The sequence below is a fragment of the Oncorhynchus clarkii genome, chromosome 8, assembly GCF_045791955.1.
Source record: "Oncorhynchus clarkii lewisi isolate Uvic-CL-2024 chromosome 8, UVic_Ocla_1.0, whole genome shotgun sequence".
In the NCBI taxonomy this organism is placed as follows: Eukaryota; Metazoa; Chordata; class Actinopteri; order Salmoniformes; family Salmonidae; genus Oncorhynchus; species Oncorhynchus clarkii.
In genome coordinates this window covers 11,323,492-11,351,389 of record NC_092154.1, presented here as the reverse complement: position 1 = coordinate 11,351,389, position 27,898 = coordinate 11,323,492, and the positions used below count along the sequence as shown (strand labels likewise).

Genomic DNA, 27,898 nt, shown 5'->3' with positions numbered 1-27,898 from the left:
AGGTCCTAGAGCCGTACCACCCTCTCAGGCCCTAGAGCCGTACCACCCTCTCAGGCCCTAGAGCCGTACCACCCTCTCAGGCCCTAGAGCCGTACCACCCTCTCAGGCCCTAGAGCCGTACCACCCTCTCAGGTCCTAGATCCGTACCACCCTCTCAGGTCCTAGAGCCGTACCACCCTCTCAGGCCCTAGAGCCGTACCACCCTCTCAGGTCCTAGAGCCGTACCCCCCTCTCAGGCCCTAGAGCCTGAGAAGGGAGATATGGAGAATTGAAAGAAGGAAGAAGTGGGAGTTTTGTTTTGCTTTGTCAATGTACTATTTTTATTTTGGTGGATTAAGTTAGTTTCCATATAACATATGGCTTTTCTTTTGACCTTGTTTTGGCTTCAACCCGTCCAGTTGGTGGCGGCAACACACATTTTTGGGGTTGTAGTCCGCCATAAACCCACAGAAGAAGAACACGAATAGGCGGATCAAAAAATAAATAATCCAATCGCGTTCGTCCTTTGCTGGCGGTTCATTTTAAATGTGTGGAAAACACAGGCGTAACCAGCTGTAGCCAACTTTTGCATTTTAAGATTTGAGAAGAGAAACGGTAAATATATTTTGTATAATTACAGAAACTGTAAGTTGTCTTTAGCTAGCTAAGTTTGAGTTGTACATTACATAATGTATGTAACGTTAGTTACCACTAACTCGACCGGTCCCTTTCATTAAGCTAGCTAACGTTAGCTATAAAATAACTGTGTTGCTGCCAAACTAACGTTAGCTTAGTGGCGTTTCAGCATTACTAAAATAACAAAATGCAAACCAAGAAAGTTAGCTAGCTAGTGTGTCATGGACAGCAGATTGCTGGCTAGTTAAATCAGCAAATGAGTCGTTTTATAAAAATTCTAAGTTGGCCTAAAGTCTGTCGATAAAGGCACTTAAACCTAATTTCTCCTGTCAATGGTATGAGCGTCTGCTAATTGACTAAACGGTAAATGTTACTTCAGCCACATGCTAACTGTTAGCTAGCTTGCGTTACTATTACCAAGTGTAAGTGTTTTTGTTTAGTATTCTAGTCGTAAATTAATATACGTTAGCGTTAGTAATGTCGAAGGAACACTGACAAATTCAGTACAATACGTCCAATATAACGTTTAGTGAAGTGTGTATGTATGGTGTCATGTATACTGGTGTCATCATGTAATCTAGATTGTAGGCTACTTTTTTAGCATTTTAAAGTAATTAGCTAGTGAACATCCCCTTTTCTTTCAAAGTTGTGGTTATGGCCCAGGTGGAGGCAGAACGGGAGCTGTGTAAAGAGAACACCCAGCCATTGAGAGAGGGATTGGCTGTGACTGGTCTGCACATCAGCCACCAAGAGGGATCCTGTCATGCAGCCATCCAGCAACAGAGACAGTATGTCAACAACGCTGTCTTCACAATGTTACTAGCTAGCTATATTCAACCATTTTAAGTTTGGGGTCAAGAATCACTGTCCGGGCTATTCTGTTTTGGCTTTGTGTAGAGATATGCTATAATATCTGTTCTAGAATTTGGTGTTGTGTGGATTTGGTGAGTTTCTACATGGGGCATATCTTTAAAAGTTCACACAGGCTCAGTCTATAAAATTGAAAGCTCTGTTTTGTGCCCCACAGAGCGTTTGAATTGGAACTCCGTATGTACACTGGAGATGATCCACTTGATATCTGGGATAGGTGAGATGTGCAGCAGCATATGCAATTCACCTCACTCGGTAACACACACACACACACACACACACACACACAGAGGTTTAGACATACACTTCCCCATGCTCCCTAACTTCACCTGCCATAATGGTATATCTGTGTTTTTGTGTGATCTGTTTAACTTTTGTATAGGTCAACTTTTTAAATCCGGTTTAACTTGCTTCCAGTCCAAAATGTCCCTTGGGACAATAGTTTGACCACACAGACACACACACACACACTCTGGGACCATACACAACTTTGGCTTCTGTGTTGTGCAGGTACCTAAAATGGACACTCAAGACCTACCCCCAGGGTAGTAAAGAGAGCAGTCTTACGGCCATGCTGGAGAGGGCTGTGCAGCTCTTTGCTCATGACAAGAAATACTACGATGACCCCCGTTACATCAACCTCTGGATCAATTTGGTGAGTGGTTAGTCCAGGTCGTTAGTGCGTGATCTTCCACTACTGTCCTGTATTGAAAGACGTTGAACTCCATAGACAAACTCCGCTAATGCCCTGGACCAGAGCTAGTGAGCGGCAACATGACATAGATTACCAAAAGATTAAGGAATACCGATAGCCTCGTGTGCCTCGCTTCTATGATCACACTCTAGTGGTCAATGAGAATATCTACATTTTATGCGTGATCTTGTTCATATCCAATTTGTTTATTGAGCTAAGCAAGAGCTAAGGCAGTTTATTGCCCACTCATACAATATCACACTTGCAAACGCATGCTTTACTAAGGTTAGCCTGGAATATTGTAATCCAAATGAAATATTGCTCAGTTTCACTGTTTCCCTTCATTGACAATAGTGAAATGGAGCAATATTCTCTGCATTCCCCAAGCTAATACTAGGTGTAGTAATGTATGTTTACAGCCATGTTTAGATGCTCGTATCAATTTGTATGAAAATGTGAACGGTTTGGAACATACATTTTCCAATCACTCTGAAAATAATCCCCATTTATTTTGTTCTGTTCCAGTGTTCTGACCGGAAGAATAAACTTCTGAGCCAGTTAGAACCCCAAAAAGTATCAGTTTAGTTACTTTTTGTATATGAAAAAAAAAAAATGTGCCTAGTGAAATCAATCGTTTTTACATTTGGCTATTTAATTTACTCCACCAATTAGCATGGATAGAGCAGCTGGCTATGGAATGGGTAAGCTAGTTTGATGGACAGATACTGTAAGTGCTAGAGCAACGGACAGTTCACGGGTGAGGAGAGAGGGTGGACATGGAGGGAGCTTGGCTTAAAATGCAGAACATCATGATGTGGCTTGGAATGTGTTAAGGCTATTACTAGCGTCATAATTCAACTGAATTATAGACTAGACATTAGGAATATTTTTGGAGCAAAAATAACATTAACCGGTTCTCAAGATTTGAAAATGTTTGTTTCAGTTCCTCAATGTTTTTTGAGGGTTCTGTTCCTCGAACCTGTTCCAACCCCTGCCGTTCAATATACTGTACATTACTACTGGGTAAAGCACAGACATTGGCTTGCATGCTATCACTACCCACCTGTTTGCATCGATACAGAAGATCAATTGACCCAACTTGGGTTGTGTTCATTAGGATACGCAACGGAAAAGTTCCAAGTCATTTTGCAACATAAAAAAAAAATAGATTTTCTCATTTGACAAGTCCAGGTAGTTCCTCCCTATTTGAGTTTGTTTTGGTGCCTAATGGACACTGCTGTTTTGTAGGCCCAGAACAGCATGGAGCCCCTGGAAATGTTCAGCTACATGCAGGACAACGGCATCGGACTCACTCGGGCTGACCTTTACATTGCCTGGGCGGAGGAGTTCGAGAAGCACGGCAACTTCCAGAGGGCAGACGCCATCTTCCATGAGGGACTTAAGTGCAGAGCCCAGCCCATGGATAAACTTCAGCAATATCACAAGTGTGTGCTCCTTGTCTCTGTCCATTCCTTGTTAGCTGTCCTATGTCTGCCTCTGTCTACGTCATATACGGAAGGGAGTAGGCTGTAAACAATATGCCCCATTACAAATAAGTCACAGTACTTAGATTTTCATTTGTACTGAACAGAATGTACTATTAGTTCATAGTAATTACTTTAGCGTGATTTAATGAGGATTTAGGCACAGCCCTTGTCCTTGCTTGTCTGTGGTTTGGTGATTATTATTTGTTCATTTTAGTGGTTTCCAGGCCAGGGTGGCCCATCAGGCTTGGTCTGCAACTGAGGAGGAACCCGAACCAGCAAGAACCAGTATGGTAGACCTGAGGCCACGGGGGAGAAAGAAGGCCGTTGCACCAGTCAATCGAACAGAGGCTGCAGGTTAGCCCTTTGTGGTCGTTACTAGGGGTTTAGCTGCAAAGTAGCTTCTCTACGAATGGGTGTGTAGATGGGACTTTCTCAGCCAATCGGCAATGTTCTGAATTCAATGCCGTCTTTGAGGAAAGTGGATCCAGAGTCTATCTTGGTTGATGTTTAGAAAATGTTCTAAAATGCAGTATTTTCAGATGAAATGCTGTACTTTGACGCAAGAAAAAGCCACTGAGCCTTTAATTAAAAGTAAAGTAAGGATGTAGCGGTTGAACTGTTTTGCTATCTTTGGTAGGACACTCTCGAAGTCTGAACTTGCAGTTGCCCAGGCGGTCAGCTCGCCACATCCAGAAAAACCCGATCCTGGGGTTTAATGAGAACCAGACGGATTCCCTTCAAGCTGCACAACTGAAGCTGGAACCCTGGATGGCACCACCCAGCAGCAGGGCCAACGAGAACCAAGTCATGTCTGAGCAATTGGCCGACATCAAGGTTTGACCGCCGATGCCGATCTACATAGATAACTTGACCTGTCATTTAAATTGCATCAATGTGCACGGTTTCTAATCTATGAGACTTTGTCGAGATAGCTTGCCAGTAGTGAATTGAGTTGGTAGACTTGGGTTTGTGTTTTAATATGGAACTAATACCATTTTCTGTGGAACCTTTTTGTATTTGACTGTTTATAACTGTTATTATTAAGCCATTTTAAGGGGGTGTTCTTTGTCTTGGCAGATTCCCCAGAAGTCATGGTGTTCTGCCTCCAGTGTAACGGTCCCTGCCAGCAGGCTCAACTTCCAGCCTTTTGTGGAGGAGGGTGACCAGACCCCTTCTGTGTGAGTAGTGGAGGAGGGCGACCAGACCCCTTCTGTGTGAGTAGTGGAGGAGGGCGACCAGACCCCTTCTGTGTGAGTAGTGGAGGAGGGCGACCAGACCCCTTCTGTGTGAGTAGTGGAGGAGGGCGACCAGACCCCTTCTGTGTGAGTAGTGGAGGAGGGCGACCAGACCCCTTCTGTGTGAGTAGTGGAGGACCAAAAAAAGCAGATACTTAATATATACATATTTTAAATATGTTTGTAATAATGACAATTACAACAATACTCAATGAATAATGAACACTTATTTTTACTTAATATGATACTTAAATAAAATAATTTAGTCTCATAAATAATTAAACATGTTCAATTTGGTTTGATTTAAATCATTCAAAAACAGTGTTGAAGAAGGTGACAGTGCAGTATGTGCCGTGTAAAAAAAGCTACTGTTTAAGTTCCTTGCTTAGAACATATGAAAGCTGGTGGTTCCTTTTTTTTTATCCAGTTAAGAAGTTTTAGGTTATTATAGGACTCTCTATACCATTTGTATTTCATAGACCTTTGACTATTGGATGTTCTTTTTGGCACTTTAGTATTGCCAGCCTAATCTCGGGAGTTGATAGGCTTGAAGTCATAAACAGCGCTGTGCTTCAAGCATTGTGGAAATCTGCTGGCAAACAGAGGAAAGTTCGGTTTGAATGAATGCTTACGAGCCTGCTGCTGCCTACCACCGCTCAGTCAAGACTGCTCTATCAAATATCAAATCATAGACTTAATTATAATATAATAAACACAGAAATACGAGCCGTAGGTCATTAATATGGTCAAGTCCGGAAACTATAATTTTGAAAACAAAACGTTTATTCTTTCAGTGAAATACGGAACCGTTTTGTATTTTATCGAACAGGTGGCAACCTTAAGTTTAAATATTGCTGTTACATTGCACAACCTTCAATGTTATGTCATAATTATGTAAAATTCTGGCAAATTAATTACGGTCTTTGTTAGGAAGATATGGTCTTCACACAGTTCGCAATGAACCAGGCGATACAAACTGCTTCATATACCCTGACTCTGCTTACACTGACCGCAAGAGAAGTGACACAATTTCAGGCACCGCATTGATTATATGCAACACATGACAAGCTACTTAAACTAGTAATATCATCAACTATGTGTAGTTAACTAGTGATTATGTTAAGAGTTTTTTTATAAGATAAGTTTAATGCTAGCTAGGAACTTACCATGGCTCCTTGCTGCCTGCACTCGCGTAACAGGTGGTCAGCCTGACACGCAGTCTCCTCGTGGCCATGTTCTGTTATAATCTCTACCCGGCACAGCCAGAAGAGGACTGGCCACCCCACACAGCCTGGTTTCTCTCTAGGTTTCTTCCTAAGTTTTGGCCTTTCTAGGGAGTTTTTCCTAGCCACCGTGCTTCTACACCTGCATTGCTTGCTGTTTGGGGTTTTAGGCTGGGTTTCTGTACAGCACTTTGAGATATCAGCTGATGTAAGAAGGGCTATATAAATACATTTGATTTGATTTCAATATAATCAGCGTTCAAAAATTCCGATTACTGATTGTGATAACTTGAAATCAGCCATTCCGATTAATTGGTTGACCTCTAGACCAGACCCCTTCTTTGTGAGTTGTGGAGGAGGACTAAAGTTGACTCAAGCAGCTGATCTAGGGCCAGGTTAGAGTAACTCCCCTCATGGTTAAAGATGGACTCTGCAAACAAATGTTGTTGTTACAAATGTCTCAAGTGTAAAGAGTAAGGTTCATACATGCATATAAAGAACACTCGCATGAATTTTCTACCTGTTCAGAATTAATTTTGGTGCATATTCTGGTCAAAAATGTGTTTTTAGTAAAGGGTGTAAATTACAAGAAGTTGATGATGCATAAACTCTCAATGGTCTGGTTATGCTCTTAGAAACCATGGAAATTATTGTTTGCAGTAGCTAACTAACCAAGTAGGCTAGCTAATGTCTTATCTCTGACCTAAATGCCGCAAAAATAATCTCCTCCACTTTCTCCACGGCTACAGGTCTGCGTGTAAGATTGACCCGGCAGTGAACACTGTCCTCTCTGATCGCCCGCCCCCCTCCAAAGAGGAGTCTGTGCTGGAGGAGGGAGGAGGAGGCGGGGTGAAGGAACAGAGCATGTACCTCAAAGAGCTGCTGCTGAATGGCGCTGTGGAGCTGAGCATCGAAGAGCTGCGTGCCGAACACTACTTCGCACGCAAGCGGCAAGAAATCGAAGGTTACCATTGGACAGTAACTGTCACATTATACCTGGGATGTTCCATGACATTTGACATATTTCCTGTTTTCAAATGCATCTTTTAAAGTATAGACATACAACCGATATTGATTTGGACAAAATACTTGGGTAAAAAAGCTCTGTGTGTATCCCATGTTCATGTATCTTGTCGGGGAATAAAATGGTCTACTGTGCTTTCGACTGCTGTTTCACACGGTCACTCGGGGCCCTCCCTTTTTGTCTTCTGACTTTTTTTTTTCAATTTTTTTCCACTGATCTTCTCTCCTCATATTGGCATATTCCCTCAAGGTCAACCGCCAATGACCCTTTATTCATTCTTTATTCCCACCCTTTCCTTTTGATAGAGACGATTCAACAGCAGAGCCAAGCCAAAGAGAGGCTGAGGCAACAGATAGATGAGAAGCAACGACTGCTTCAGTTGCAGCAATCCCAGCAACGACCACACCTATCACAACAGGCAAGTGGCAAAGACTCTTAATACACGGTTGTGTTCATTAGGGCACATCGTAGTGACGCGTTTTGTAACAGTGTCTCTTATTGGACAAATTCCGCTATTATTTACCCCTTTTGTTGCGTTTCTTGCCTACTGAACACTATTCTGGTTTGAGAGATCTGAGCTTGCGTTGCAAATGTCCAATGTGTTTCGTAATTGTGATTTGCCATCCCTTTTTCTTTTCAGTTGGAGGTCTGTTTAGGAAACCCAGCTAGAAAGTGTTTAGAAAAACTGCAGAGGTCATTGACGTCGACTGTGAAAGCAACTTGTTTGGGATAGTTAATATGATTATCTGCTACTAGACTATCTGGGTCATGTTCAGTAGAGCGCACCGTAGCCAATATTTCCCCAGTTTTTTTTGTGTTTTTATTTAGTATAGATGTATACCCCAGGAAGACTCTACTCTGCCACTGCTTCTGAAAAATATCCTAGGGGTTGCAACAGGAAAATTAGTTTTTTTATTGGACAAGTTAGTTCCTAAACATTTTCTCCTTATTGAGCACAACCCTGCTGTCTAAAAGTGTTGTCATGCAAAATAAACAATTTTCCTAACTTTTTGCTCCTAGGATGACACCGGGACTGATTCCATGCAAATAACAGAGTGTGGGTCTGGAACTGTCCTACCTAGCAGCCAACCGAATGCAATGGCCTTCCAGATCTTTGATGAAGGATCCCAGTCTGGCTCTGCACATGGGTCTCGGTAAGCCATTGAGACTCCTGTCATGTATCACTGCATTAATAAACATTATAAACTGGGTGGTTCGAGCCCTGAATTCTGATTTGCAGACAGCCGTGGTATATCAGACCGTGTACCAAGGGTATGACAAAACATTTATTTTTACTGCACTAATTATATTGGTAACCAGTTTATAATAGCAATAAGGCACCTCTAGGGTTAGTGATAGATAGATAGATAGATGTATGTATATGTATGGCCAATATACCACGGCTAAGGGCTGCGTCCAGGCACTCCTCGTTGTGTCACGCATAAGAACAGCCTTTAGCCGTGGTATATTGGCCGTATACCCCACCTCGGGCCTGATTGCTTAAGTCTAGTTTACATTGTCATAGACAGTCAAACAAGTCATACTTTCACATGCATGAATTAGGCTATATGACAATGAAATGTCTCCCCCATTTTACTTTACAGAAACCCTATTCCCTGTGAAAAGGACATGTGTCCAGGTTTGTGTTCCTTAGTTTGCATCTATGCTATACACGCAACATACAAAAAAAATATATAGGTATTTGATAGTCAATTATCAACTTTGACCTGTACTTGGCCTTTATCTGACATTTGACCTGTACTTGAGGTCTTTCTCTGACTTGATTGCTATTTTAGATGATGTTTTCCTACCTGCTGGAGACAGAGGTCTTTGCTTTAAGACTCCTTACCCGTTTCCAGGTAATTCTGAATGTACACAAGTCCTCTAAATGCCAACCTACTTCAAAACTGTGTTAAGGTTAAGTTTTGTAACATGGGTTAAAACATGTTATTTTAACACAGTAGTAATATTTGGAGAACTAATAATTATGCGGGAACAATGACACTAATCAAACTCTTTCAGACTTTTCCATGCACTTCAACGGTGATCCTGTTTTTTTTGTGTGTGTTTTTTGACAGGTGGCAGTATCCCCCACTCTGAACGAACTCAATTATCTAAGGTTTGGACAGTTTTTGGAACAAGATCACTTGTGCTACGAAGTGATCTCTCTAATCTAGTACAGTTCAGACAAGACCATCAATGATCCACTGCCTTTGAATGTAAAGCCTGTTCCCAGATCTGTTTGTGCGGTCTTGCTAACTCAGACCTGAGCTCAGTCTAGTGTACGTATGTTATCTGTTGGAAATTCCTGGTTGCACAAAAAAAATCATATCAATAGGTAGGTTGATTGACTTGTACCATCCAGAACTTCCCAGAGCGAACAGAGTCCCTGAACGAGGAGGTGGTCAGCGGCCACAAGAACAAGACTCTGTGCTCCAGCCCAGAGGACACGCAGGACTTTGTGAAGGCCGCCAAGATGGCCTCCTCTCCTTATCACGCCATGGGACAGAGGGTGGTTTCGCCCAACGCTGGGATTCTGACCAAGGAGCCCAGCATTACCCCTCAACTTGATGCTGACTCGGACGGAAGGAAGAAGCTCAGGTATAGTTTGTCCACCCAATGACTTGACCCGACCGACAAGGGTCCACTAGCCTTATTGATGGTTTGTTGGCAGCGAGCTCTGTAGCTTGTCCCCTTTCCCTCCCGGAGTCATTCTAAACCATCTCTGCCAGTGCAAGTCATGATGATAAACCGGGGGCTGTGTTCATTGATGCGGACACATTGTTGTAAAATGTTTGAATGTATCTGAAAATGACCCTTTTCTTATTGGACAAGTTCAGGTAGTACCTCCCCTCTTTACACCTTGTTTTCTTCAGTTTTATGCCTAATGAACACAACCCTGCTCAAATGGAAAATAAAGGGAAAGGTCATAACGTGCAGCTCTGTGTTACCAACATTCTAAAACCCATTGTATTGCTTTCACCAATTATGTCAGAACAGTAATTGCGTCAAGAAAATATCTATTTGAACAGGGCACTTGTGACCATCTCCTTGACGTTTGCTCTGCAGCCCTATCCAAGAAGCCAGCCTGGAGGCTTGGGGCTCCATGGCTTCAGGCCCCACCTCCGCCTCCTCCGTGTGCACGAACTCTGGAGGCAAGGCCGTCCACCACCTCAGCAGGCTAAAGGACAGCCACGCAGAACCCCACCCCGAAGCCATGGACCAGAATTCACCATGCAGTGAGTATCTGGATGGTAGAGCATGGCGGTTTCAACTCCAGGGTTGTGGGTTTGATTCCCACGGGGGACCAGGACCGAGAAGGGGGGGGGGGGGTGAAGTGTATGCACTACTGTACGTCGCTCTGCATAAGAGCCTGCTAGATGACGTAAATGTAAAAAATTATAATAAACAAACTTTGCCACTGCTGAATTACACAATCCTATTTCCAGTATAAATTCTTGCCTGCCTTTTCTTTGGCTGTCCAAGAAAGCTGTATTTCACCTCAAATCAATGTAAAAGTCATGTCATTTTGTTGCACATGGCAGTTTAGTGGACCAAAAAAAAATAAGCGTTCTATTAATTTTTATTAAAATACATTTTCATTTGGATTGTTATCTTATGTTTCAGTAGAAGCATTGGTGCATAGTATGTAACTGTTAACTCCATGTGGTCCATAAGAAACTGTTAGTTATGAATTAATGTGCTCAACTGCACACTGACATTTCATTTCACCTATTTAACACTGCTGAATCTGACTTTGGGGGTTCAATCCAGTGCCCATTCATTTTGTATGGCTAGTATATTTAAGACTCTTGGCTTCACTAGGAGCTGTAAGGAATAAGTAAAGTCTATTTGATGTTGGAATGCCTTGTTCTTCCTTCCTGGTATTGCAGTACAACCTGTGATTGAGGACCCTTGCAGTGTGAGGGTGAGACAACGGTTGCTGGATCAAGTGGACCTGAGCTCCTTTCCAAACTTCTACTCAGAGGATGGTCCCCTTCCCATGGCTGAGGAAGATGGTGTGCTGATTCTAGGTAGTTCAACTAATAAAGAAGGCTGGACGGTTGGTTTAGTGATGGCTGGGCGGCTGGTTTAGTGAAGGCTGGGCGGCTGGTTTAGTGAAGGCTGGGCGGCTGGTTTAGTGAAGGCTGGGCGGCTGGTTTAGTGAAGGCTGGGCGGCTGGTTTAGTGAAGGCTGGGCGGCTGGTTTAGTGAAGGCTGGGCGGCTGGTTTAGTGAAGGCTGGGCGGCTGGTTTAGTGAAGGCTGGGCGGCTGGTTTAGTGAAGGCTGGGCGGCTGGTTTAGTGAAGGCTGGGCGGCTGGTTTAGTGAAGGCTGGGCGGCTGGTTTAGTGAAGGCTGGGCGGCTGGTTTAGTGAAGGCTGGGCGGCTGGTTTAGTGAAGGCTGGGCGGCTGGTTTAGTGAAGGCTGGGCGGCTGGTTTAGTGAAGGCTGGGCGGCTGGTTTAGTGAAGGCTGGGCGGCTGGTTTAGTGCAGGCTGGGCGGCTGGTTTAGTGCAGGCTGGGCGGCTGGTTTAGTGCAGGCTGGTTTAGTGCAGGCTGGTTTAGTGCAGGCTGGTTTAGTGCAGGCTGGTTTAGTGAAGGCTGGGCGGCTGGTTTAAATGACGGATTATAATACTACACCGCTTGTTTGTTTATTTTTTTACCGTCTTGCTTAAAGGGAACGACACCTTTGCTACCTATTCCAAGATGGACTATGAGAACTTTTCCATCTATGCAGGCCAAGGTGGAGGTGACGTTGCCATTAAGGTAAGGCAGTGAATGACTGAACTCAAAGTAGATTTAAATAACTGTCCTTCATGTGAGTTGATGCGTTGAATGATTTCCTTCATGTACGCTCCACCTCAAACTGTTTATGTATGCAGACTCCACCTCTATTTTTCTAGAATAGCAGATTAAGCAAAATTGCACTGCTGGTTCGTTGGCTTTATTTTAATGGCAAAATTTTCCCCTCCACTTTTGCTATAAAGCTGAGGGATGGAGCTGGAGAAATCAAGTCCATATATGGTGCTATGGATACAATGACTGACAGTCCATGAGATCAACATGATGATTTTGACATTTACTTTACACGGTGTTCTCCAGTGAGTTGAGATCTAACACGTCACTCTTGCCTTGTGCAGCTGGAGCGCACCGCGGTGCCGTGGGACTTCTACATCGGCTCACAACTGAGGGAGCGACTAGCCCGGGACTCCCAGGCACCCGTCCACGACGCGGGGCGCTGCTTCCTGTTCCAGGATGGCTGCGTCACGGTCCACAAGGCCTCCCAGCAGAGCACACTGCGTGTGGGTAGTTCCACCCCTGTCCTCCATGCATTATTGTACCATTATAGAATCTGCTTTTTAAAAAAAAATGTTTTTAACCTTTTTATTTAACTAGGCAAGTCAGTTAAGAATAAATTCTAATTTTCAATGACCTCCTAGGAACACTTGGTTAACTGTCTTGTTCAGGGACAGAACGACAGATTTTTACCTTGTCTGCTCGGGGATTCAATCTTGCAACCTTTCCCCACCCCTAAAATAACAATAGCTCGGCGTATAAACCCTTTGCAAGATGTAATTTTATAGTCTACCTTGGGTCGTGTTCAGTAGGCATCAAACGGAAGAAAATGATCTGAAACGAGGAGGTTCTATTTGAAGTTGTCCATTAAGAACTGCTAGTTGAGTGTTCTTTTTGCAAAAAAAAACAATAGTTATGAGGTAAAGAACAGGATTCTGATAGGAAAGACCTGTTAAAGTCTGTGGTTCCTCTCCTTATGGCATACACAGGAGGTGGCTGAGGAGTCATTTGAGGAAATCGTGGCCTCCCTGGCCATGCAGACAGTGGAGCTGGTGAGACTCATGCACTCCTGCCACCTGATCCACGGAGCTCTCAGTCCAGACACACTGGTGATGAATCGGTATGCACACACACACACACACACACACGGTCCAGCCACGCATGCATATGAGTTTCCGAACGCAGACTTCTGACATACAGGCATATTACTTACTCACTGTAGTCCTTGCATCCTTGCATACACTCGCTGTGGGAGATACACATGTAGGGAAACGGCCCTAATGTTTATTTGATCTTTAAATCCAGTCATATAATCTACTAGTCAAGTCTTATTCTTCCTTTTCTCTGCCCCCCCCAGTCATTATGATGAACCAATGGATGAGATCAGTGCTGCCGTGGCGCTGGACTTCTCCTGCTCCGTGGACCTGGAGCTTCAGCCGGAGGTGACAGCAGCACACATCCTCCCAGCAGCCCAGAACTTCATCACACAGGATCTACTAGCCCCCTCTGCCAGCCCCTATCAGGTACGGTACACACCTGTCTACAGCCTCTTGTTGGCACCGTCACATCGCTACATGCTTTCCAGAGGAAAGTCTAAAAAGACATCAAGAATAAAGTCAATGTTTCACTATTTTTAATTGATATGCATGCCCCAAAAACCCTTTGCCTGCCCCATCATCATCTTTATACTTTATTTACATTATGTAGGATGTATTTGATTCATTTATTTATTGCATGGCCCCAATGCTCTTTTGAACCTCACCTGTATGTGTTTCTCTTTTTAATCATGTTTTTCCCTTATGTAAGATGCATTGCAATTAGGTTTTCTTTCATGTAAAATGTTCCATTGTGGTACGTATATATAAATAAAACCAATCCTAAAAAGCTACCAGATACCTACATTTACGATTGAGAGTCGCTCTCCCCTAGTTCAGTAGCTGTCGCTCTCCCCTAGTTCAGTAGCTGTCGCTCTCCCCTAGTTCAGTAGCTGTCGCTCTCTCTGATTACAGGTGGATCTCCTGGGCATTGCAGAGACTGTCCACACTCTGCTGAAGAAGAGAACCATGCGCCTGGTTAAGGAAGACTCCTTGTGGACACTGGAGGAATATCAGGAAGCGCATCCCAGGTATATTACGGTTTCCTCTAGTCATGTCCTGCCGCTGGGTCCTCACCAGTTGCCACAGTCAGAAGGCCTGTCCTACTCGAACAATCGGATGAGGGGGTGATGTCGTGTACCCCGGCTTACGGTTAGTGGGGAACGACCAATCAAATGAGGGAGTATGTGTATGCAGACCAGAGACTTGCGTTGCTTGAATCTAGTGTTCATCAATGATTAGCTTATTTATTATCTAATAAACCAACCGTTTTAAATGCAGAGTCCTACTTGGATGTCTTATTCAAACTCTCCTAGCGAGCTTGTTTGCCCTTACTACTTGTGTAAAACCAAAATAGGTTTAATATCTGCATTGTTTTTAAAATGGCATGTTGACAAATTGACACCTTGATTTTTATTTTAAAATCCACAAGTAAAATGTAGTTTCACATATTTCATATATTTTTTAATATGACAACTTCAACCTTTTTTTGCTTTGCGAGGTGTTAAAGTTCAGTTAGCCATTGTTATGTTAATGAAATCTGAAAAGTTCCAGTGGCCTGGCTTTGGCCCCAACTGAGAGATGGGTGCCGGCCCGCATAGATGGAAACTAAGTCTGAGCCTTTTGGGTAAAACACTGGGGTGAAACCCATCTGGGAATGTTCTATTAGCCCATCCACCCCCTTCTTAGGAAGACAAATGTAACCTTGACTTACATTTTTTGTTTTTTACTGATATTTTGTTACATTTATTCCTGCACTTTACTTTTAATACACAGTATAATGTTTTGATATACACATTATATATCAAACTTCAACTCGATGCTATTTCGAAAATGAGAGTTCCCACCAACCGGAATATGCCTCGTCACACACCCTCATCTGATTGGTCCAGTAAGCGGGCCTTCTGACTTCGTGCCTGTGGTAACTAGTGATGACCCTACGGGCTGTCTGATAAGTGGTCATAGAGAGAAAATGATGAGGTTAGGAAGCCATTTAGGTATGTTGGAACACAACTGACTCCTGTCTTCCAATCCTCTTGTTTTTCACCATATTATCAAACACATTTATGTCACATGCGCCGAATACAACCGGTGTAGGCCACTGTGAAAGGCTTACTTACGAGCCCTTACCCAACAATGCAGAGTTTACATTTATTTCATATATTTTTTACAGATTTGCCAAAAAAGAAATGTTAACACAATAAAATGACAGCGGCTATATACAAGGATGTACAGTGCCTTGCGAAAGTATTCGGCCCCCTTGAACTTTGCGACCTTTTGCCACATTTCAGGCTTCAAACATAAAGATATAAAACTGTATTTTTTTGTGAAGAATCAACAACAAGTGGGACACAATCATGAAGTGGAACGACATTTATTGGATATTTCAAACTTTTTTAACAAATCAAAAACTGAAAAATTGGGCGTGCAAAATTATTCAGCCCCTTTACTTTCAGTGCAGCAAACTCTCTCCAGAAGTTCAGTGAGGATCTCTGAATGATCCAATGTTGACCTAAATGACTAATGATGATAAATACAATCCACCTGTGTGTAATCAAGTCTCCGTATAAATGCACCTGCACTGTGATAGTCTCAGAGGTCCGTTAAAAGCGCAGAGAGCATCATGAAGAACAAGGAACACACCAGGCAGGTCCGAGATACTGTTGTGAAGAAGTTTAAAGCCGGATTTGGATACAAAAATATTTCCCAAGCTTTAAACATCCCAAGGAGCACTGTGCAAGCGATAATATTGAAATGGAAGGAGTATCAGACCACTGCAAATCTACCAAGACCTGGCCGTCCCTCTAAACTTTCAGCTCATACAAGGAGAAGACTGATCAGAGATGCAGCCAAGAGGCCCATGATCACTCTGGATGAACTGCAGAGATCTACAGCTGAGGTGGGAGACTCTGTCCATAGGACAACAATCAGTCGTATATTGCACAAATCTGGCCTTTATGGAAGAGTGGCAAGAAGAAAGCCATTTCTTAAAGATATCCATAAAAAGTGTCGTTTAAAGTTTGCCACAAGCCACCTGGGAGACACACCAAACATGTGGAAGAAGGTGCTCTGGTCAGATGAAACCAAAATTGAACTTTTTGGCAACAATGCAAAACGTTATGTTTGGCGTAAAAGCAACACAGCTGAACACACGTCAAACATGGTGGTGGCAGCATCATGGTTTGGGCCTGCTTTTCTTCAGCAGGGACAGGGAAGATGGTTAAAATTGATGGGAAGATGGATGGAGCCAAATACAGGACCATTCTGGAAGAAAACCTGATGGAGTCTGCAAAAGACCTGAGACTAGGACGGAGATTTGTCTTCCAACAAGACAATGATCCAAAACAGAAAGCAAAATCTACAATGGAATGGTTCAAAAATAAACATATCCAGGTGTTAGAATGGCCAAGTCAAAGTCCAGACCTGAAGCCAATCGAGAATCTGTGGAAAGAACTGAAAACTGCTGTTCACAAATGCTCTCCATCCAACCTCACTGAGCTCGAGCTGTTTTGCAAGGAGGAATGGGAAAACATTTCAGTCTCTCAATGTGCAAAACTGATAGACATACCCCAAGCGACTTACAGCTGTAATCGCAGCAAAAGGTGGCGCTACAAAGTATTAACCCAATTTTTCAGTTTTTGACTTGTTAAAAAAGTTTGAAATATCCAATAAATGTCGTTCCACTTCATGATTGTGTCCCACTTGTTGTTGATTCTTCACAACAAAATACAGTTTTATATCTTTATGTTTGAAGCCTGAAATGTGGCAAAAGGTCGCAAAGTTCAAGGGGGCAGAATACTTTCACAAGGCACTGTATGTATGTATATGTATGTGTGTGTGTGTGTGTGTATGTATGTATGTATGTATGTATATATATATATATACATACACACACACACACACAATATCCATGAAGTGAACGAGTGCACAATTTGGGAGAAAGGACACATTATTAGATTATTGGGATGCAGATATTGTCTTTCATCCCCTGTCCCTCTTTGTTTACAGTGACCGGAGCGATGCGTTTTGGAGCAAGTTCTTCCGGACCGTTCTGAATCCCGGAGACAGGCCTTCTGTATCAGTTCTCACAGAGCTACTTGAAGACATGAAGAAGTCTACATTTGCTTGCTATGGCGCCTAGTTTTCTTTCCTAGCACTACCTTCCTAGTGATTTATCCGTGTGGCTATTTAGATTTTATTTGTCTCCTAGATGTTGCTGTTATTGTTTTTGCTAGTCCCTTAGTTTTTTCCTCATTTCAATGTAATTGTTTTTCTGTTAAATGCGATTGTTCATAATAAAGTATACGTCTTATTCATTATGACTGTTTTGCTTGTTTTTTTTTTTATGGTTGTATTCATTTTTAGGATGTGCTGCCTATATATGGCCTGTAGAGGGTGTTGTCCTGGTGGCATTGATCATAGACCAGTCACCCCTGAACTGTTTTATGGTACATGAACAGAGAGAATTCTGTTCTGACATAAATCTGAGTTATGTCTTAAGTTAGAGCATGGCATACACTTGCAGTTAACCAGCCAGACTTGCATTGTGTGTTTTCGGGGGGGTAGATGTAACATGGTAAATGTAAATCTAGAACATTCCAATTAGTGTAAGTTACATTTGGTCTGACATGCAGTGCCTTCAGAAGGTATTCACAGCCCTTGACTTCTTGCACATTTTGTTATAGCCCGAATTGAAAATGGAATAAATGTAGATTTTTTTTTTTGTTGTCACCTAAACACTACCCCAAAATGTCAGTGAAATTGTTTTGGGAAATTTGTACAAATGAAAAGCTGAAATGTCAGAAGTATACATTTGCTTAAGTCATTAGTTTCATGGACTTGACTTTTTATTACTACCTCATCTCTGTACACCACACACAATTGATCTGTAAGGTCCCTCAGTCAAACACCGGGGGGAGGGGGGTTGAATATCCCTTTACGCATGGTGAAGTTATTAATTACGCTTTGGATGGTGTATCAATACATCCAGTTACTGAAAACATACAGGCGTCTTTCCTAACTCTGTTGCCGAAGAGGAAGGAAACCACTCAGGGATTTCACCATGAGGGCAATGGTGATTTTTTTTTTTTTTTTTAACCCCAAAAAAGTTACGTAGCTTAATGGCTGTGATAACTGAGGATGGATTATCAACATTGTAGTTACTCCACAATACTAACCTAATTGACAGAGTGTAAAGAAGCCTGTACAGAATACAAATATTTCAAAACATGCATCCTGTTTGCAACAAGGCACTAAAGTAATACTGCAAAAAATAAATGAAGCAATTCAACTGTCCTGGATACAAAGTGTCCTGTTTTGGGGGCAAATCCAATACAACACATTACTGAATACCACTCCATATTTTTAACCATAGTGGTGGCTGCGTCATGTTATGGGTATGAGTGTAATCGTTAAAGCAGTTATCCAATCTCAGTCCTCGTGACCCCAAGGGGTGCATATTTGTTTTTTTGCCCTAATACTACACAGCTGATTTAATATCAAAGCTTGATTAGTTTATTTGAATCTGTTGTAGTGCTAGGACAAAACCAAAAGGTTAAAAAATAAATGGATTGGAGCTAAGCACAAGCAAATTCCTCGAGGAAAACCGGGTTGTCTACTTTCCACCAGACACTGGGAGATGACTTCACCTTTCAGCAGAACAATAACCTAAAACACAAGGCCAACTCCACACAAGTTAATTACCAAGAACACTGAATGTTCCTGAGTGGCTGAATTATTTTTTTACTTAAATCTACTTGAACATCTATGGCAAGACCTGAAAATGGTTGTCTAGCAATGATCAACAACCAATTTGACAGAACTTGAAGAATTTTGGAAGAGTAATTGGCAAATGTTGCACAATCCAGGTGTGGAAAGCTCTTAGAGACTTTCCCAGAAAGACTCACCACTGTAATCACTGCCAAAGGTGACTAACGTATTGACTCAGGGGGTTGAATACTTCTCATCAAGATATTAGTGTTTTACTTTACATACATTTTTAACAAATGTTAGAAGGTTTCTTCCACTTTGACAGAGTATTTTGTGTAGATCACTAACAAATGACAAATACAATTTTAATTCCACTTTGTAACAAAATGTGCAAAAAGTGCAGAGGCCCTAGCCCTCACCCTCCAATCCAACAGGTCCCAGACGTGCTCAATGGGATTGAGATCCGGGCTCCTCGCTGGCCATGGCAGAACACTGGCATTCCTGTCTTGCAGGAAATCACGCACAGAACGAGCAGTATGGCTGGTGGCATTGTCATGCTGGATGAGTCAGTCATTGTCATGTCAGGATGAGCCTGCAGGAAGGGTACCACATGAGGGAGGAGGATGTCTTCCCTGTAATGCACAGCGATGAGATTGCCTGCAATGACAAGCTCAGTCCGATAATGCTGTGACACACCGCCCCAAACCATGACGGACCCTCCACCTCCAAATCAGTCCCGCTCCAGAGTACAGGCCTCGGTGTAACGCTCATTCCTTCGACAGATAAACGCGAATCCGACCATCACCCCTGTTGAGACAAAACCGCTACTCTTCAGTGAAGAGCACTTTTTGCTAGTCCTGTCTGGTCCAGCTACGGTGGGTTTGTGCCCATAGGCAACGTTGTTGCCGGTGAGGACCTGCCTTACTACAGGCCTACAAGCCCTCAGTCCAGGCTCTCTCAGCCGGACAGTCTGAGCACTGATGGAGGGATTGTGTGTTCCTGGTGTAACTTGGGCAGTTGTTGTTGCCATCCTGTGCCTGTCCCGCAGGTGTGATGTTCGGATGTACTGATCCTGTGCAGGTGTTGTTATACGGGGTCTGCCACTGCGAGGACGATCAGCTGTCCGTCCTGTCTCCCTGTAGCGCTGTCTTAGGCGTCTCACAGTATGAACATTGCAATTTATTGCCCTGGCCACATCTGCAGTCCCCATGCCTTCTTGCAGCATGCCTAAAACACATTCACGCAGATGAGGAGGGACCCTGGGCATCTTTCTTTTGGTGTTTTTCAGAGTCAGTAGAAAGGCCTCTTTAGTGTTCTAAGTTTTCATAACTGTGACCTTAAATGCCTACCGTCTGTAAGCTGTTCGTGTCTTTACAACCGTTAATTGTTTATCGTTCAATGAACAAGCATGGGAAATAGTTTTTAAACCCTTTACTGTGAAGTTATTTGGATTTTTACGAGTTATCTTTCAAAGACGGTCCTTCTTTTTTTGCTGAGTTTATGTTAGCTAGGTGGCGAATGTTACCTATGCTAGGGGTGAAGGTTAGGGGAAAGGTTAGCTAACATGCAAAGTAGTGGCGAAGTAGCTAAGAAGCAGTTGCTCATTAGCTAAAATGCTAAAGTTGTCTTAGATTCAAACACGTAACCTTTCGGTTGCTAGACATTTGCATAATATGCCCACCCATCCACCCTGACCAACAACCCTATGTTTAGTTTCTGTCTTATGTAACCCTACCAAGTGTAACAAATACTAATTTACTAATACTAATACTAATTTATGTTAAGTCTAGTCTGAGACCAGGCTGTTTCAGATTGTATTAAGTCTGGGAAACTGCAGTGGGGCTGCCTATATATATATATATATTTATTTATTTATAAAAATGTAAAAATTCATTTGAGGGGGGGGGGGCAATATATATATTAAAAAAAATAGATAATTTGAAAGATGTAAATGTATTAATTGGTTTATTTTCATTTTGATAAGAGAAAACAAAACAATTCACTTATTTGTTGATGTAAAAATGGAAATTGACCGATTTTTAAAAATTAAGTTTGTGTCATTAGATTTCTGGCAGAAAAATGGGGTACCTGCTGAAAAAGTTTGAATACCACTGTATCGCAAGTGGACTAATGACCATGAGATGGAACTAGCTCTTTAACTCTAAATAATAACACTCGAACTCTCTGCCTTTAGGCCAGAGGCTCAAGGAAATCGCTCTCTCTCCCAAGGACGTCTGTCTGCCTGCCTGCCTGCCTGGACAGGTGGTGAGGCGTACAAGCTTATCCCACGGTGAAGTTAATATTTGATAGGAGAGGAGTGGCGGCTAGTTTGCAAGTAAAATCCTCCATAATCAGAATATTGCTAGAGAGAGAGGAGGAACCCGCTTGGTCGATCATGGATTGGTGTCTTGACGGTACAGACAGTCCTTTCCCTCCCTCTACCCTACCTAGTGCCTCCACTGAGAAAAGTCACACACTTGTCCAGTCCAAGGGCAAACTAAGTTGGTAGAATGAAAAGCAATTCAATTCAGAGTTGGAGTATTGGTGTCCGAAACACAGTAGTTCAACTGTGGTAAGTTTTTTTTTTTTTAAATGTGCCATTGGTATAAAGATAAAATTATGAGAATTTGGATAAAGTGCATATAGACTGCCGAAAAAGGAAGTTGGTCTGGCTAGCATATTACTTATTAGCCTTAATTTGTAATATTAATCATTGAAATGTACAGTATTTGTATTTCATGGCTTTTCTATATAGAGCAGCTCTGCTTGGCATAATTGAATTAGAAATGGTTTAATGCAGCTGTCGGACCAGCTATTGCTCATGCTTTGTGGGTAGTCAGTTTGTTCACCGATACCATGTCTGGCTCTGCTTCTTCCTCTGAGTCAGCCAACCACTTCTCTCACTCTTAATCAGCCAACGACTCTGCACTTGCCTGGACTCATCCTTCTCTTGCTGTTTTACATACAGAATTTTTACCAGTAGGCCTATAACAGAGGAGCTTGATGTTAGTTTTTAAGGCCCACTGACCGTGACCGTGCTTTGTTGTCTGTCCTTTCAAGATAGACATATCGTTTGTCAGCAGAATTTACTTAGCTTTCCTGCAGTGCACATTTGCTCTCATTTTTTCAGAATGATTGAGAACCTAAAGGTAAAAATTAGAGTTAAAAGGAGTGTTAAACAGTTTCCATTTTATGTTCTACCCTGTTGTTCCTGGTTTAGACGTTTTTCCATCCTAAAAGGTTAGAAATGAAACCAGCAAACACGGCAATCCTTGAAGACAGGCATTCCTCCTATCACTGTACTGTGCAGAAAGTTGTCTTTGTGAGTCACAGCTCCCTCTCCTATCCTACACCTGCATGACTTCAATGTGTCACAGCCGCTAATGACAACCAGGTGTTGTTGACACATCTGTCATGTTAATTAGGCACCAAACAGAAGAAGACTGTCTGAAGTGGAGTGTGAGGTACTCAATCTCCAACTTGTCCTATAAGAAATACTCATTTTCATTTTACATCGGAAATAGTTTGGACTTGGATTTGGCTCTGTGCCTGTTGACACGTGCGTTTTGATTTTCTTTGCATATATTAAGTACACTGAGTTCATTCGCACTTCTCATTATATATGGCAGTGAACCAGGAAGATGTTGCTGTTTGTGGGCCACTGAAGGTGCCATATTAAAGTATCACTAACTGGTCATACTGTAACTTAACAGTAATCATGTGACTACACTGTCTGGACTTGCCCTGTGGTAGCTTACAAGAGTGAATGATTGTCATCCCAAGGACCTGGCTTATCTGTGATTCATGAAAATAAAAGAGAGCCGCACACTCTAGGAGCTCAGATGCAAAAATGTAATTACCAACGTTTGGACAGCCAAGCTGTCTTCATCAGGGTATAATCACAAACACTGCGGCATGACTTGTTTATGTAGTGTCAAAAGACACAGGTGTCTGTAATCATGGCCAAGAGTGGCCTGATATCATTGGTTAATTATCAAATACTAAAATGTCATACAAAGAACAGTATACAAACAACAAATGGATAGCATACGATCATAGATTCATTTGACTACACAAGCTTACAAACAATTACAATGGCAAAGTCACAATAATCACAAGAATGGCTTCAGATCAAAGTCTACGTTGAGACTGAAGGGCGCAAGGGTCTTTAAATTAAAGATCCAGGCAGCCTCTCGTTTTAACAATAAATGATCAAGGTCACCCCCTCCTAGGGAGGGTGACATGTTCGACGCCAACATAACGCAGAGACGAAATCGAGTGGCCTGCCTCCAAGAAGTGGGCCGCAACTGGATAAGTAAAGTTTTTACACCTAATGGTGCTATGATGCTCTGAGATACGTACTTTTAATTCGCGCTTTGTTTTACCTACATCATGTTTACCACAAGGGCAAGTTATAAGATAAATAACTGCCTTAGTGGAGCACGTAATAACACCTTTGATTGGGATCGATTTCCCTGTTTGTGGGTGTTTGAAGGATCTACATTTATAAGTGCCATTGCATTGAGCACAGCCATTACATTTGTAGTTTCCATCCAGTAGGGGCGCAAATAGACGTTGTGCAGGGATACCTTGGGGTGGTAAATCAGAGTTTACCAATTGGTCTCTGAGATTTCTGCCCCGCGAGAATACGACCAAGGGAAGGTTCGAAAACACATTACCGAGACTATCATCAGATTTTAGGATGTGCCAATGTTTGTGAACAATTCCCTTTAATTTGTTCAGAGCACTTTGAATAGCGGGTAGTTAGAACATAAAGAATGCGTCTTTTTACGAGACTGACCTTTCTTCTAGATTATCTGTGATTCAACCACTAAAGTGGTTGTTACTAGCAAAAGGGAAACCCCAGTGTGCATTCCAAAGGGCAACCTATATATTGCACTACTTTTCACTGTTGCCCATCGGGCTCTGGTCAAAGATAGTGCACTACGTACTTAATAGGGTACCATATGGGATGCAGTCCCAGTCTTGTGACCAGTTATGTAAATTATGTCACGGTTGCTCAGGTGGTTTGGAAATGCAATGACCCAAATAACACTTTTCTGTCATTTTTGCGTCTTCAGAAGCAGCACTGCCTTGACCTCTGTGTGGCACGTGAGGGGAATTGGGGGAAGTTGTCCCTTGATGGTGATCTTGGGTCCGTTTTGTATTTTACCCACTAATGGTTTTAAGGTTAGGATTGGAGTAGGGGAAGTTGATCCTAGATCTGTACCTAGGGGAAACTTCATTGGGGAGCGATGTGTGAAGTTAGGGGATCGGCTAGCCAATCAGCTGTCAGAGTGGTCGGATGGGAACAAATGGGGGAAAGGGGTTGTTAAAAGTAACTGACATCACTGTCTTTTTCCTAGAGGCTCAGGTGTTTGAGACCATAAACTGTTACACGTAGCCTCACTCACTCACTCACTCACTCACTCACTCACTCACTCACTCACTCACTCCGTCCTGTTCACAATTCTCATTCTATGCTTCTCATTAAAGGTAAATTTAGTTTGAAAATCCTACAGCTCTCTCTTCCTCACTCATACAAAAACACATTGGTCAATATTTATTGTTCAGTAATAGTTAGGTAGTAATAACCGTATTAAATCTCCCTTTCTAACCTCTCTGGCGTGGATCTGTAACCGTGGCCATCAACCGTTACCAAGGGGAGTTGTCCCAAGCTGGGTGACTCCACACGAACACTAATTCAGCTGTGGCGTGTTGGATGAGTCACCAGCCATAGAGAGAGGCTTAAAGCAGCTATGTGCTTCAGGGCCTGAAGGCAGGAACGCACCCGGCTCTCAAAGACAAGCCTGAGCCTGCACTGTGTAGGAGAGCAGCCCTTTCAAGCTCTTTGTGTGTGTAATGTGCCACATAGATGGTTCACTCTGCTACCATCCGGCAAATGGTACCAGAGTAGACCAACAGGCTCAGAAATAGCTTCCACCCCCAAGCCATAAGACTGCTAAATAGCCAGATTGCTAAATAGTAAATTAATGGTACCAGAAACTATCTGCACTGACTCTATCTTGCACTGATCCTACATACACCCACTGGATTATATATACACACCATATAGACACTTACTAGACTATATATACACACACCATATACACACTCACTAGACTTTATATAAACACACCATATACACACTCACTAGACTACACACCATATACTGTACACACTCACTAGACTATTTACAGTTGAAGTCGGAAGTTTACATACACTTAGGTTGGAGTCATTACAACTTGTTTTTAAACCACTCCACAAATTTCTTGTTAACAAACTATAGTTTTGGCAAGTCGGTTAGGACATCTACTTTGTGCATGGCACAAGTAATTTTTCCAACAATTGTTGACAGACAGATTATTTCACTTATAATTCACTGTATCACAATTCCAGTGGGTCAGAAGTTTACATACACTAAGTTGACTGTGCCATTAAACAGCTTGGAAAATTCCAGAAAATTATGTCATGGCTATAGAAGCTACCCTAAAGGGGTAAAATAAATAAATAAATAAATAAAGGACTTGTTTGGATAGGTGTCGAAGAAGTTGACTGCTCTGCACACAGCCCTGACCTCAACCCCATCAGACACCTTTGGGATGAATTGGAACGCCGACTGCGAGTCAGGCCTTATCGCCCAACATTGGTGCCCGACCTCACTAATGCTCTTGTGGCTAAATGGAAGCAAGTCCCTGCAGCGATGTTCCAACATCTAGTGGAAAGCCTTCCCAGAAGAGTGGAGGCTGTTATAGAAGCAAAGGGGGACCAACTCCATATTAATGCCCATGATTTTGGAATGAGATGTTCGACAAGCAGGTGTCCACATACTTTTGGTCATATAGTGTACCTCAAATACCTCGTACCTCTACACATTGATCTGGTACTGTTACTCCCTGTATTTATAGCAACATTCTTGTGTATTTTATTTGATTCCTCTTGTGTTAGTTACTATTTTCTATTATTTTTTAAAACTCTGCATCACTGGAAAAGGTTTGTAAGCAAGCACTTCACTATAAAGTCTTCACCAGTTGTATTCAGTGTGTGTGATAAATACAATTTGAATTGTGACAGAGAGAAAGACCACATTCCCACTCCAATCTCCCTCACAGAGGAGCCACATTCATTAGACGGTGATGGTATTGATGTAAGAGCTGTTTTCTGTCTCTGATTCCTCTTCTTCTCATCCTCTCTCTTACCTGTAGGAAAGAGGTGAGACAGGGGTTTGGCGGGGGAAGGGACGAGGCGCTGTGAGGTAGAAGCGAGCGAGTTGGACAAAGAAAAAAAAAGCTGCGCTCCACTGGCTAGGTGAAGAGGGGGAGGAGAGAGAGGAGTCATTACAGACCATGTGGCAAAACGGCAAGCGTTAGAATAGAGTAAACTAAGGAGGAGCAGATAGGTCATCGTCATGCCACAGAGGAACCAGCTTTATCCACCGATCCGGTCCAGTCCCTCTCCCCCTCTCCCCTCACCTTCCCCGCAAAGAAGCTAAACCCCTTCCCACCAGGTGAGTGAACAAATGGAACTGAAATTGCTGCTTCTGCTCACCACCTCTCTCGTCTCTCTTAGAACCCGCTCTAGCAAGTACCTCTGTTCATTTTACAGAATTTGAGAGCAGAGCATTGAACCATGCAGTTTTCCAACAACAGTGCCAGGCCAGAATAGAGAGAGATCCAACTGGGTACTACTGTCTGAAGGGACTGTCCCTGAGCTGGTAGTGGGAATGACTTCTGGTCTTCTTCTTCTCTGAGTCTCTCTTTGGTGTGTTTTCAAAAGGGTTGCTTCTGATACGCTACGATACGATACAGACAAGGCATCAGGCTGCTACAATGAACACTGTTGGAAGGCATACAGTAGCTCATTATGTAGCTCTGCCAGTCATTGTACAGAGATTGGAGTACTGCAACTCTATCTGGTGCTTGAGCTGACATTTGAATCAGGGTAAATTGCGGTCAATTCAGGAAGTAAAACATCCCAAGTTATGTTTAATCTGATTCATGTTCAAATCAATGTTGGGGTCCATTCAAAAAGTACATTTGGTTTACTTTTTTTTATTGACCCCAACGCTGAATTGAACATAGATCAGATGGAACAAAACGTGGGATGTTTGGCTTCATAAATGAAGATCAAACAAACAGAACCAACACTTCAATTGATATTGAATATAATTTTTGTCTTAGAGGACAGTACATGTCTTGGGTAGAGGACAGTGCATGTCTTGGGTAGAGGACAGTGCATGTCTTGGGTAGAGGACAGTGCATGTTTTGGGTGGAGGACAGTGCATGTCTTGGGTGGAGGACAGTGCATGTCTTTGGTGGAGGACAGTGCATGTCTTGGGTAGAGGACAGTGCATGTTTTGGGTGGAGAACAGTGCATGTCTTGAGTGGAGGACAGTGCATGTTTTGGGTGGAGGACAGTGCATGTCTTGGGTGGAGGACAGTGCATGTCTTGGGTGGAGGACAGTGCATGTCTTGGGTGGAGGACAGTGCATGTCTTGGGTGGAGGACAGTGCATGTCTTGGGTGGAGGACAGTGCATGTCTTGGGTGGAGGACAGTGCATGTCTTGGGTAGAAGACAGTGCATGTTTTGGGTAGAGGACAGTGCATGTTTTGGGTGGAGGACAGTACATGTCTTGGGTAGAGGACAGTGCATGTCTTGGGTGGAGGACAGTGCATGTCTTGGGTGGAGGACAGTGCATGTCTTGGGTGGAGGACAGTGTACAATGGGAAAGGGATACATTTCAATAGAGGGTTTATCCTCTATTTTCACTTCAGGATTCACAAAAGCAAGAAACAGGTGGTTACTGGGGCACTGATACTGTGCTTGGGTACTGTTACTTATCTGTTACCTACCTGGGGTGTATTCATTAGTCCAAACCATAGCAAAACGTTTTGCAACTGAAAACTTCTTGTAACAAAAACAAGCATTTCATATGGGACAAGTTCATCTTAGTCCCTTGTTTCAACATTTTGCTTCCGTTCGGTTCCGTTTGGTTCTTAGTGAATATACCCCTGTTTAAATTGGCATTATTCTTTTGGCTTTTCACCAATGCTGTAATCAACACACCAGTTAACCCATTTGAGATGCATTGATATTTAGTCAGGTTGATATCTGTGCGGTACCACCATTGGACAGGATGTGACTTAATACAAT

General features: G+C 42.7%; 2 protein-coding genes across 3 annotated transcripts in view; both read left to right on the top strand.

Annotated features, from left to right (window-relative positions):
* The first annotated feature begins 513 nt into the window (after window positions 1-513).
* On the top strand, window positions 514-17,353 carry LOC139415507 (mitotic checkpoint serine/threonine-protein kinase BUB1 beta-like). The gene is made up of 23 exons (XM_071163611.1): window positions 514-594; window positions 1,262-1,403; window positions 1,643-1,702; window positions 1,996-2,140; window positions 3,428-3,624; window positions 3,881-4,020; window positions 4,304-4,500; window positions 4,744-4,844; window positions 6,874-7,088; window positions 7,454-7,566; window positions 8,169-8,302; window positions 8,753-8,787; window positions 8,945-9,007; window positions 9,227-9,267; window positions 9,514-9,749; window positions 10,218-10,387; window positions 11,042-11,182; window positions 11,824-11,912; window positions 12,287-12,448; window positions 12,932-13,062; window positions 13,300-13,465; window positions 13,952-14,067; window positions 17,045-17,353. Exons 2-23 carry the CDS (start codon window positions 1,270-1,272, stop codon window positions 17,175-17,177), a joined length of 2,919 nt encoding a protein of 972 aa, XP_071019712.1. The 5' UTR covers window positions 514-594; window positions 1,262-1,269; the 3' UTR covers window positions 17,178-17,353.
* Window positions 17,354-21,062: 3,709 nt separating this feature from the next.
* Window positions 21,063-27,898, top strand: part of LOC139414940 (serine/threonine-protein kinase PAK 6-like) — a 35,759-nt gene continuing 28,923 nt past the window's right edge. The window contains exon 1 of one of the 2 annotated variants that reach the window (XM_071162589.1): window positions 21,063-21,317. The gene's annotated coding sequence lies outside the window, so the exon portion shown is untranslated. Of the gene's footprint in view, window positions 21,318-26,168; window positions 26,253-27,898 lie in introns of those variants that run through there. The other variant, XM_071162588.1, reaches the window with a different exon arrangement.

Coding starts and splice junctions, on each gene's coding strand:
- LOC139415507 (XM_071163611.1), top strand. CDS start 1,270: ATGGCCCAGGTGGAGGCAGAACGGGAGCTGTGTAAAGAGAACACCCAG. Junction 4,501..4,743: donor AGCAATTGGCCGACATCAAG/GTTTGACCGCCG, acceptor TTGTCTTGGCAG/ATTCCCCAGAAGTCATGGTG. Junction 9,268..9,513: donor AACGAACTCAATTATCTAAG/GTTTGGACAGTT, acceptor TGTACCATCCAG/AACTTCCCAGAGCGAACAGA.